We start from the raw sequence: 12,193 nt of genomic DNA, 5'->3' as shown, positions 1-12,193 counted from the left end.
ATATTTTAACGTTACACACATGGTGTTTGCCATTAATCGACGCAGATTTACCAATGGGGCTTACCAAGTGAGTACAACTTATTCATTCAGCTGAGAGGGTGGCTTTCTTTCTCCTGACTGCCCTCTAAAAAGAATGCCAGTTGAACTCATCTTTAGCAGGTTCGCACATTATGCAAATGCATAAATTATTTGTAATGCATTGTATAGCACAAAGGATTTTCATTTTCCTGAGGCCAAGTTATAATGCCCCACCAAACACACCCACATTCCAAAGATGCCGACACTGAAACGCATTGTCTTAGCTTGACTTCTAGGACGTAATGCTGGCCCACACATGGCTGTGTGGTTGCCACTGAACACGAACATCCTACAAAATTTAGCGACTTCATTCTTTAGCTTTCTGGCGCAAGTTGGCACAGCTCGATAGTTTGACGTAGCACTTCTATCCTTGAAACCTCGAACCAGAGCGGTCCATGGGTATGCGATGACGACTCCGGCACACCGAGGATTCTGCGAGCCCCGAACTACCCGAACCTACGGTCCAGCCCTGCCTCCAAGTTTAGTCCCCTTGCTGCCCCTCGGGTGTCCTGGAGGCGCCGCCAAGTATACCAATAATGATAAACTGTTACAATGTGTAAAAAAAAGGAAAGAAACGATTCAAGAAATAATAGCCCGCCGACCGCAAGGCACCGGCCCCGCGCAGTCGAAATCAGTTTCTCGCGAACAGATGGAGGAGCTGCAGAAAAAAGCTGTTCTTGACAGCCTTACGAAGTCGCAGCCCTTACGCCTTCGAACGCTGCTGTGAATCGGGCAAGGCTTCGCTTATCAATTTCAAGCAAGCCATGAAACGGGCACGTTGCTCTTGCTGTTCATAGTGGCGCCTCATCTCCGTCGTAGACCAAGCAGTTGGTGTAAGCAAATCTTCCAGGAAGCTGAAACAACGCACCAACGCCAGTGTCACTCGAACGTGGAAAGTCACCGTGTTCGACAGCTCAGACAGTGAGCTATTTGCATAATAAAGTCATTTAACCTCTCTCACAACCTCCCGGTGTAGCAGTGTCGACTTCGAAACGCAGTGCGACACCATCAAAAGAAACGGTACGTTCGCTGCTATACTGGTGCAGTAAGTAGAGACAACGGAGAAATTAACCGCACATCAACAGTTTCTACAGTTGCGGGCTACACTTGATTAGAGTGAATACAGAAAGCAGAACGGAACTTGGCAATTGCTGGAGTTTGATACCAGTCACGGATGAGAAAGCAAAAAATAGGCAGCAATTAGGCGGATCTGACAGCGGCACTGTGAAGCATACCTCGTCTCCTGGCTTCCCATAGACGCAGCGAAATCTGTAGCAGACACGCAGAGTTCATTGAACACGGCAGATGCGCGCGCTGAAGACGACGCACTTGGCTGCTAAGCGAACGTGGTAACGAGAGTTTTGAAGGTTGACCACGTCGAGCATAACACGACTGCAGCAGGGCGTTCATCGCTACTAGCACAGAAGCTAAACAGTTGAGAAATACTGTCCATTGTTCACTTTAAGCTGCACACCGCAGGTTTCGACGAAAACCAACAAGAGTTCAACATAATTCATGCCGCCCGCGCTGGTGTTTTTCTACCTTCTGCATGACCTTTTGTTTATGTCACATGTTCTTAATGGTCCCGCCATGGGCGTCTCGCGCTGGAGGGTGGATGGATGACTAAAGCTCAAACCTTTGAATCGGGCGGCGGCGCGCGCCACCTAGCCTTGAATGGCACTATATGCATGCATACCTATGTATTTACTCCTTTACTTTTGCTTTGATATTATCCACCAATCAGATAGTCTCCGTTTAGTTATTTCTACCTGTTCAAAGTCTATTCTACTTTCACTGTCTTTAAAACCCAAATCTTTGAATAGTTCCCCGTTAGATTCAACTGCAGGGTGAATTAAGTTGTTTACAAGCAAGTATCAGGTGTTCAGCCGTTTCCTCCTCCTCTCCACACGCCCCGCACAACAAATCTATCTCCTGGCATCTGCACTCTAAGAACAGTTTACACTCTTTGGCTTGCCCCTTCTGCCACACAAAAATAATCGTCATCTGCCTTGATGCGTTTCCTTTCTTTATCGCTGCAAGCCCGGAACTTTCCAGTGACGAACGGCACGCGCGTTATCAGAAGGGGCACTCCAAAGGGTGTAAACTGTTCTATGCTGATAACACGCGTGCCATTCGTTACTGGAAAGTTCTGGGCTCGCAGCGATAAAGAAAGGAAACGCATCAAGGCAGATGACGATTATCTTTGTGTGGCAGAAGGGGCAAGCCAAAGGGTGTAAACTGTTCTTAGAGTGTGGCTCGGTACGTTTTAGTCCGCAGTACACCTGTCCTGGCTTCAAACAACAATGAGCTTCCCTTAGAGTTATCGTAAGTATTTTCTTTGGCTATTTCTTGCTTAAACGTCCTGTATGTCTCTAATGCCGATTTGGTTTGCATCTCTGTTTTCCACATACCCCTCTCTGTCTTCTTAACCTTTTTTCTTGACGGATGATTCCTTACCTAGCTGTCCCCCAACTGCTTCCCAAGTATTTGCTTGTCAGTTTTCTAGTTCGCTTCCTTCACCTTGTGTCAATTAACATTCCTCGTGTATAAGTAACTGAAAACCTTCCTAGCCCACTGCATTTCCCCCATTTTTCTCAATAGCTCCTCAAATGCTACCTTGCTACTAGCCTCTCTGCCCTCGAAAGAAGACCATCCCAGATCCCCCTGCACCCCAAGATTTGGTGTCTTGCCATGTGCTCCCAGAGCGAGCCTACCCACACCACGTTTACAACTGTTGCCGGGTCTCTGCTCTCATAAATAGAACTGCATTGGCAAAAGTCAGGCCTGGAACCATTATCCCCTTCCATATCCCTCGTACCACGGCCGCTCAATGGAACGCACTTGGTGCGGCCCGTCGCGTCGGCCGAGAGAGGCGTGACGCGCCTAGTTCCCATCGCCACCGCTGCAGCGCTACTGCTCCGGGACAGTTCTCAAGGTACTCGGTTAGAAGGAGAGGAGGCAATGGAGCATATAGGAACCATGATGAGGGGAAAATTTACAAAACAGAGAAACGGTACATGCAGTACGTCGGAGAGGGATAGCCCGGTCAACCCACTGCTTTCGCTTGGACAAAAAGAGTGTGAAAGGGCTGAGAAGAGGGTACCAGTAGCACATCGGCAGGCCCCGATGGTATTCCAATTACGTTAATAAAGAAATTGGGCCCGAAATCTAAGAAAGCATTGAGGGAGGTGGTGAGCAAAATGCTAGTGGATGGTAAAGTACCTGACGAATGGAGGCTAAGTAGGATGAGAATGACATATAAGGGAAAGGGGGACAAAGCTGACATAAATAACTACCGGCCTATAACAGTGACGTCAGTGGTTTACAGGGTGGTTATGCAGATTATAAAGGACAGACTGCAGGCATGGGTATACAGAATGAGGGGGTACTTGGAGAGCTACAAAATGGGTTCCGGAAGCATAGGAGGCTAGAAGACAATCTTTTCTCACTAACACAGTGCATTGAAATAGCTGAAAAGGAACATAGACCCCTATGGCTAGCTTTTTTGGATATCAAGGGAGCCTATGACAGTGTACTTCAACAGGGCTTGTGGGGTATTCTGGAAACTTTAGGAGCGCAAGATGGAGTAACCGATTTCTTGAAAGATATCTGTGAATGTAACCGGGTGATTACACAATGGGAAAAGCAGGTTTCGGAGCCTGTAATGATTCGGCGGGGGCTTAGGCAGGGGTGTCCATTAATCACCTCTGATGTTTATGCTGTACCTGCAAGGTTTAGAGGCCTAAATACAGCAAAGTGGACTCGGCTTCAACCTATCATTTTTCAAACAAGGAAAATTGATTGAACAGTCATTACCAGGACTGATGTACGCGGATGATATTATATTAATGACTGACGATGCAGAAGATCTGCAGGAATTAATGGGCATATGTGGTACAGAAGGAGACAGATTAGGCTTGAAGTTTAGCAAAGAAAAATCAGCAGTCATGATTTTAATGATAACATTTGCGGCGAGCATAAGATACAGGAGGCCACGCTGGAGATAGTCGATAAATACAAGTACCTTGGGGTGTGGATAAATAATGGCATTGAGTATCTGACAGAGTACGAAAAATATCTAACGACTAAAGGTAACAGAAGTGCAGCTATTATGAAGAGTAGGGCACTGTGGAACTACAATAGGTACGAGGTAGTATGAGGGATATGGAATGGGTTAATGGTACCACGCCTGACTTTTGCCAATGCAGTTCTATGTATTAGAACAGAGACCCGGCAACAGTTGGAAATTAGGCAACGTGGTGTGGGTAGGCTCACTCTGGGAGCACATGGCAAGACACCAAATCTTGGGGTGCAGGGGGATCTGGGATGGTCGTCTTTCGAGGGCAGAGAGGCTAGTAGCAAGGTAGCATTTGAGGAGCGATTGAGAAAAATGGGGGAAATTCGGTGGGCTAGGAAGGTTTTCAGTTACTTATACACGAGGAATGTTGACACGAGGTGGAGAAAGCGAACTATAGAAAATTGACAAGCAAATACTTGGGCAGTAGCGGGGGGACAAGTAAGGAATCATCTGTCAAGAAAAAGGTTAAGGAGATAGAGAGGGGTATGTGGAGTACAGAGATGCAAACGAAATCTGCATTGGAGACATAAACTGAATTAAGACGGCAAGCTGGGCGAGTTGGTGATTGAACATGTTCCTATGGGTGGGCAGCGCAACCCGGACGAAGGACGAGAGGAAGCACACAACACGAGCGCAGACTAACAACTGGTTTATTATTTCAAGCAACGGACTACAATATACAGAAAATGTAAACACGTGTAAAATGACGTTTACAAGGGTGTTAGCCTATCTTGTCATTCAAAAAATCAGCTTCTTTATCCTGTAGAGTGATAGAAGGCTGGCTGACGCATGCGCCTGAGTTCACATGCATGAAGTAGGCCTCTACAATCTCGCGGTTAGTTTGATGCATATTTTTATACAGTATTTCCGTTTGTTCAAACATGGGTTTGCATGAGCAAACTCTACAATGCGCGGCCAGATTCGAACCTGTTTCATTCCTGATCGCACCTTGGTGCTCCCTAAGGCGGATGTTAAGGCAGCGCCCCGTCTGCCCAAAGTACATTTTGCCGCACGAAAGTGGGATGACGTAGACCACTCCCACCGAGCATGCCACAAGCTGCCCCGAGTGTTTGACGCGGCATGCAGCTTTGGACACCTGTTTAGGTCTATTGACAAGATTGCAAATCTTGTTTAAGGAGTTCTTTGCTGAAAAGATTACTTGAACACCATATTTCATGGCTCTCTTTTTTAACCCATGCCCCATCTGATGTACATAAGGGATGACTGCGTACTTTTTAACTTTTTCGATCTGTCTTTGGGGTGCATCCCCTTTCTTTATTTTCTTCACTAGCCTTCACATATTGACACAATAATGGATTTAGGAAAACCGGCCTTCTCTAGACGGTTGAGTTGTTGCGAAAGGCTAAGATTGGCGAGGTGGTGGCATGACTTTCTAAGTGCGGAACCCAAACACGTCATAGCAATTCCTCTTTTCACAAGTTTTGAGTGTGCCGAGGCGTAGTTTAGAATTGGTTTGCTAGTCCTGGGGTTATAATGCCAACAAATATGTTGCTAGTTTAGAAATGATAGTGGCGTCCCGGTTGAGTCTTTTCTCGAACTCTTGGTTTTCTATTTAATTTCCACGTTCGTTATCTGGGATGATCAAATAATGATTCAGAAGCGGGGGGTCTGCACGGCTCTCAGGTCGCACCCATTCTTAGCGAGATCTTTCTCGGCACTGTTGACCGAGCACTCGAGAGCGTCTTGGCAAGAACTTTGATCAAGTGCTTCAGGTTCGTTGACGACTACCTGGTAGTTATCCGATCCCAAAACAGTTCCAAAATTATTGGAGATATTCTCGCCGCTTTTGATAAAGAAGGAATGGGTCTCAGATTTACTCATGAACTACCCAGTAATAATGAAATTCAATTTTTGGATTTGCAGTTAAGATTAACAGCGCAACATATTTGTTGGCATTATAACCCCAGGACTAGCAAACCAATTCTAAACTACGCCTCGGCACACTCAAAACTTGTGAAAAAAGGAATTGCTATGACGTGTTTGGGTTCCGCACTTAGAAAGTCATGCCACCACCTCGCCAATCTGAGCCTTTCGCAACAACTCAATCGTCTAAAGAAGGCCGGTTTTCCTAAATCCATTATTGTGTCAATATGTGAAGGGCTAGTGAAGAAAATAAAGAAAGGGGATGCACCCCAAAGACAGATCGAAAAAGTTAAGAAGTACGCAGTTATCCTTTATGTACATCAGATAGGGCATGGGTTAAAAAAGACAGCCATGAAATATGGTGTTCAAGTAATCTTTTCAGCAAAGAACTCCTTAAACAAGATTTGCAATCTTGTCAATAGACCTAAACAGGCGTCCAAAGCTACATGCCGCGTCAAACACTCGGGGAAGCTTGTGGCATGCTCGGTGGGAGTGGTCTACGTCATCCCACTTTCGTGCGGCAAAATGTACTTTGGGCAGACGGGGCGCTGCCTTAACATCCGCCTTAGGGAGCACCAAGGTGCGATCAGGAATGAAACAGGTTCGAATCTGGCCGCGCATTGTAGAGTTTGCTCATGCAAACCCATGTTTGAACAAACGGAAATACTGTATAAAAATATGCATCAAACTAACCGCGAGATTGCAGAGGCCTACTTCATGCATGTGAACTCAGGCGCATGCGTCAGCCAGCCTTCTATCACTCTACAGGATAAAGAAGCTGATTTTTTGAATTACAATTAAGATAGGCTAACACCCTTGTAAACGTCATTTTACACGTGTTTACATTTTCTGTATATTATAGTCCGTTGCTTGAAATAATAAACCAGTTGTTGGTCTGCGCTCGTGTTGTGTACTTCCTCTCGTCCTTCGTCCTGGTTGCGCTGCCCACCCATAGGAACATATTGGAGACATACAGGACGTTTAAGCAAGAAATAGCCAAAGAAAATATTTACGATAACTCTAAGGGAAGCTCATTGTTGTTTGAAGCCAGGACAGGTGTACTGCGGACTAAAACGTACCGAGCCAGATACCAGGAGATAGATTTGGTGTGCGAGGCGTGTGGAGAGGAGGAGGAAACGGCTGAACACCTGATACTTGCTTGTAAACAACTTCACCCTGTAGTTGAATCTAACGGGGAACTATTCAAAGCTTTGGGTTTTAAAGACAGTGAAAGTAGAATAGGCTTTGAACAGGTAGAAATAACTAAACGGAGACTATCTGATTGGTGGATAATATCAACGCAAAAGTAAAGGAGTAAATACATAGGTATGCATGCATATAGAACCATTAAAGGCTAGGTGGCGCGCGCCGCCGACGCCCGATTCAAAGGGTTGAGCCTCAATCATCCATCCATCCATGCATCCAGTTGCGGGGGGGAGAGCTGTCCTCTCCACCCGCCGCGGACGCGCGGTCAGGGCTTTATTTGTTCTGATAAAGAGCTGTGTATCGGTGTTTCACAAAATATGAATGGTAATACCAACTGACGATTTGCTACTGATAGCAGTACGTCAGCATCGCTGCAGTTGTCAGCGACAATTCGTGTCGGAAGTCACCTATGTTAGGTGCGCTTCTTCGAGCGTTCGCCTAATCAGTAACTCGCGTTCGACACACACGAAGCCGGTTATCCGCTATATTAACTTGTTGCATATAATTAGTTGGTTAGCATAAAAATGCTCGTTTTAAGAAGTCTGAACTCTGATCAGTCTGGTCCACAATTAGAGCCGATGATTAACGCTGTTTTCCGTTTCTGGACATGCAGAGATTTACTGCATTATAGTTCAGCCGGTTCACGGGTATGTGCGGGAAATATTTTGTAAATGGGCACTACTAGCCTACATCAATGGTCGGAAAGAAAACAATAAAGCCAGAAGTCAGTAGCTTGAGTCCAGTTTTTCTTTTCATTTCAAAGTTCATGTACACAGAATCTGAAAGCGTTACAAGCGCAGAACTTTCCTCGAGAGAGGTTTATGTGTAAGCCAAATTTTTTCCACTGTCGAATTCAGGCTGCTAGCCCAGTTCGTCAACAATGGTCTTATGAGCTTACTCAAAAATACTCTGGAGAGGTCCTCAGCGTGGTTGCGATCCTCTTTTTCACAAGTCAGCGCCGGACATTGTGTGAAATGAGGAAGTAGTGTTGACATCAAGGTGTTGCATAGCCTGCTGGTTCGTCTCACGTCTGAGCACTTCATGACCTTGGTGACGAAGGTGCGTACAAGCTTACACAGGCCAACTGCTTCTATTGTCGGGTATCTATGCATCCATCATCAACGTTGCGGATCAATCCATAAATTGCTTCAGCTGGCCTCGCTGCTTGAAGAAGGAGTTTGCAGGAATTACAAGCCACCTGAGGAGGAGCATAGCAATTTAGTTTGAAAAACGGTACTAAAAGAACATAATGTATTATATACGTAATGAAATCAACCACAGACATATTTAATATTATATATATATATATATATATATATATGTGTGTGTGTGTGTGTGTGTGTGTGTGTGTGTGTGTGTGTGTGTGTGTGTGTGTGTGTGTGTGTGTGTGTGTGTTTGCGTGTGTGTGTGTGTGAATTTGTCATTTAAACAAAGGATAAAATAATGCAAGTCTAATTCAATTTTTTTAACTTGTCAAACAACTGTACCTTTTCCTCACATGAACGTGCAATGTAGCCGGCCAGGTATGCAATTGGTGCTAACTCTATATCAGCTACTAGCTCACTCCACATAGTGATGAATTCAAGCTCACTCGAGAGCTCACTGCCTGCAGATGAGATGGCAGCTGGCAAGACAAGTTTCACCATCCTGCATGGGAAGTTTAACGGCTGCTTTCGCCAACCATGACGAAACCATGTTCTTCAATCATGCAGCCCGCCGTTTAGGATCGCCCGGAAATTCATGATATCGGATCTTTCTTTGCATTGGTGCTGCACAGCGGCACACAGCAGTTGCGCGGCATGGCACTGTCTGTGCTAAAACGTCTGTTCGCACCGTACACGATCACACACGTGCGCAGATCCAGTAGGGCAGTCGTATATCATAAAGAAACCCGCTGCGACGCGTGAGACCCACTGGTTCTGCGGCGCTCGGGCGCATCTTCCTCCTGCAAAGCGTCCCGGAGCAGTGGCGCCCCGACGGCGGAAACGGTAAACTCTCGCATCACGCCCTCGCCCAGTAAAACCGGCGCGACGCGACGCGCCGCACCAAGTGCGTTTCCATTGAGCGGCCGTTCTCGTACTACCTCGGACCTATTGTAGTTCCACGGTACCCTACTCTTCATAATCGTTGGATTTCTGTTACCTTTAGTTGTTAGATATTTTTCGCACTCTGTCAGATACTCAATGCCATTGTTTATTCACATCCCAAGGTACTTGTATTTATCGACTATCTCCAGCGTGGCCTCCTGTATCTTATGCTCGCCGCAAATGTTATCATTAAAAATCATGACTACTGATTTTTTTTGCTAATCTTCAAGCCTAATTTGGGGATCTCCTTCTATACCACATATGCCCATCAATCCCTGCAGATCTTCTGCATTGTCAGCCATTAATACAATATCATCCGCGTACATCAGTCCTGGTAATGACTGTTCAATCAATTTTCCTTGTTTGAAAAATGATAGGTTGAAGCCGAGTCCGCTTTGCTGTATTTTGGCCTCTAAACCTTGCAGGTACAGCATAAACATCATTTATTTATTTATTCAAAAGCACCTTACAGGCCCATGGCAGGGCATAAAGTAAGGGGGGCATATTAAACAGTAAAATGTATAAAAAGTACAAATTGCCAAGAGGAACAGTGCTATAAGAAAATTACCGTGTTACACAATATTGAAGACACTAGGAATACAAAGCAATATAAGAAAGCACACGAACACTTGTTACTGTTAACAGAGCAAGGAATAATGTTTATGAAAATGATATACAACATGGCAAGAATGCACGATAACACACACTAGATTGGTCACTCGTTAACGGTATTAAATGGGAAAAGCATGAGTAACTGAGAGCGGAACGTGATTAATGGACACCCCTGCATAAGCCCCTGCCGAATCATTACAGGCTCCGAAACCTGCTTTTCCCACTGTGTAATCACCCGGTTACATTCACAGATATCTTTCAAGAAATTGGTTACTCCATCTTGCGCTCCTAAAGTTTCCAGAATGCCCCATAAGCCCTGTTGAAGTACACTGTCATAGGCTCCCTTGATATCCAAAAAAGCTAGCCATAGGGGTCTATGTTCCTTTTCAGCTATTTCAATGCACTGTGTTAGTGAGAAAAGATTGTCTTCTAGCCTCCTATGCTTCCGGAACCCATTTTGTAGCTCTCCAAGTACCCCCTCATTCTCTACCCATGCCTGCAGTCTGTCCTTTATAATCTGCATAACCACCCTGTAAACCACTGACGTCACTGTTATAGGCCGGTAGTTATTTATGTCAGCTTTGTCCCCCTTTCCCTTATATATCATTCTCATCCTACTTAGCCTCCATTCGTCAGGTACTTTACCATCCATTAGCATTTTGCTCACCACCTCCCTTAATGCTTTCTTAGATTTCGGGCCCAATTTCTTTATTAACATAATTGGAATACCATCGGGGCCTGCCGATGTGCTACTTGGTACCCTCTTCTCGACCCGTTCCCACTCTCTTTGTCCAAGCGAAAGCAGTGGGTTGACAGGGCTATCCCTCTCCGACATACTGCATGTACCATTTCTCTGTTCTGTAAATTTTTTCCTTATCATGGTTCCTATATGTTCCATTGCCTCCTCTCCCTCTAACCGAGTACCTTGAGCTGTTACTATATACCTCTGCTCTAGGCTTGTCCTATTACCCAAGCAGTTCAGATGTTGCCAGAATTTCCTAGCTGCCTGTTTATCTTTTTTATTGCTTATTTCTGACAGCCATTGGGACCCTTTTGTCTTGATTTTCTCGTTGATCAAATAGGATGCTTCCCTTCTGCATTTTATGTAGTTTAACCATTTCCTCTCTACTTCTGCTTCCCGTTCTCCCTTACTTTTGGAATACCTGTGTTCCCTGGAGGCTTCCTGACATTTCTTTATGGCCTTCTTAACCTCTTCATCCCACCAGCTCTTGAGTTTTCGTATCCCTTGCCTTGTTTTCCTGACTCGCGCCAATTACCTAGCTCACGCTCAAACAGTCTCATTAACTTTGGGTAAGTCCAATCAGTTTCCGTACCCTCTGATATTTCCTCTTCAATGTGTTTGGCCGCTATTTCCACTTGGTCTTCTGAGTAAAAAATCACCTCTGGCATTTCCTCACACGTCGTTCGTGCTTTAGTTTCCCTCTTAAAGCTCAACTTGACACGCTTGTGGTCGCTACATATATACTTCTGGAGCCCTGTACAACTATAATCATCGTACATCTTATGCGACATTAACGCATAATCTATTGTTGAGTGTCGACCCTCTACCTCCCATGTTATGAACCCGTCACACTTTTCAGTAGAGTTACAGACAACTAAGTTTAGCCTCTCACACATATCCAGCAGCATGTTACCTGTGGAGTCTGTGTACCCATCCATATCTTCAACATGTGCATTCATGTCTCCTAATACAATTATCTCACATCCTTTTCCCAGCTCATTGATGTCCGCTGCTATACAGTCCAACATTTTTTTATTTTCCTCTTTAGCATTTGATCCTGTCCAAAGGTATACAAAGCCTAGAAGTGTTTTCGCCCCTGCTACTTTTCCTTTTAGCCATAAATGCTCCTTGCATTCCTGTTTGACCCTTTGCCAATTTGTATTTTTATGAATGAGTGCTCCAATTCCCCCGCCCTTTCTGCTACCCTGCACTCCGTTGCAGTATTCCCATGTATAATCAGGGTTACAGGGTGGTTGTTCCATGTCCCTAAGATGTGTCTCTACAAGCCCATAAACCATTAAGTTCTCCTGCCTTAGTTGTTCTTCGATTTCCTCCAATTTCAGCCTATTTCTGCCACCTTGCATGTTAATGAACCCTATGTCTGACTTAATTTGGCTCTGGTGCTTATTCCTGCCGCCTCTCCTACAGTACCGAGGTTTGCTTGTTTGTGGCTCCTGCCTCGAATCGTCCACGCCTACACTGCCTCTTTCAGGGGTCTGGGTCCCC

The 12,193-nt window shown here is 45.3% G+C and overlaps 1 protein-coding gene across 10 annotated transcripts in view; it reads right to left on the bottom strand.

Moving 5' to 3' along the window:
• Positions 1 to 1,669, bottom strand: part of LOC142587437 (uncharacterized) — a 249,503-nt gene extending 247,834 nt beyond the window's left edge. For 7 of the 10 annotated variants that reach the window (XM_075698451.1, XM_075698455.1, XM_075698454.1 and 4 more), the window contains exons 1-2: positions 1,314 to 1,669; positions 786 to 932 (exon numbers count right to left, since the gene is read on the bottom strand). In XM_075698451.1, coding sequence (XP_075554566.1) covers positions 786 to 932; positions 1,314 to 1,333 — 167 coding nt within the window. In that variant the 5' untranslated portion in view covers positions 1,334 to 1,669. The remainder of the gene's footprint in view (positions 1 to 785; positions 933 to 1,313) is intronic. The other 3 variants (XR_012829530.1, XR_012829531.1, XM_075698457.1) reach the window with 1 other exon arrangement.
• Positions 1,670 to 12,193: the final 10,524 nt, after the last annotated feature.

Source organism: Dermacentor variabilis, chromosome 7, assembly GCF_050947875.1.
Source record: "Dermacentor variabilis isolate Ectoservices chromosome 7, ASM5094787v1, whole genome shotgun sequence".
NCBI lineage: Eukaryota > Metazoa > Arthropoda > Arachnida > Ixodida > Ixodidae > Dermacentor > Dermacentor variabilis.
The sequence above is the reverse complement of the archived record's forward strand: the minus strand, read 5'-3'. Positions and strand labels throughout refer to the sequence as shown.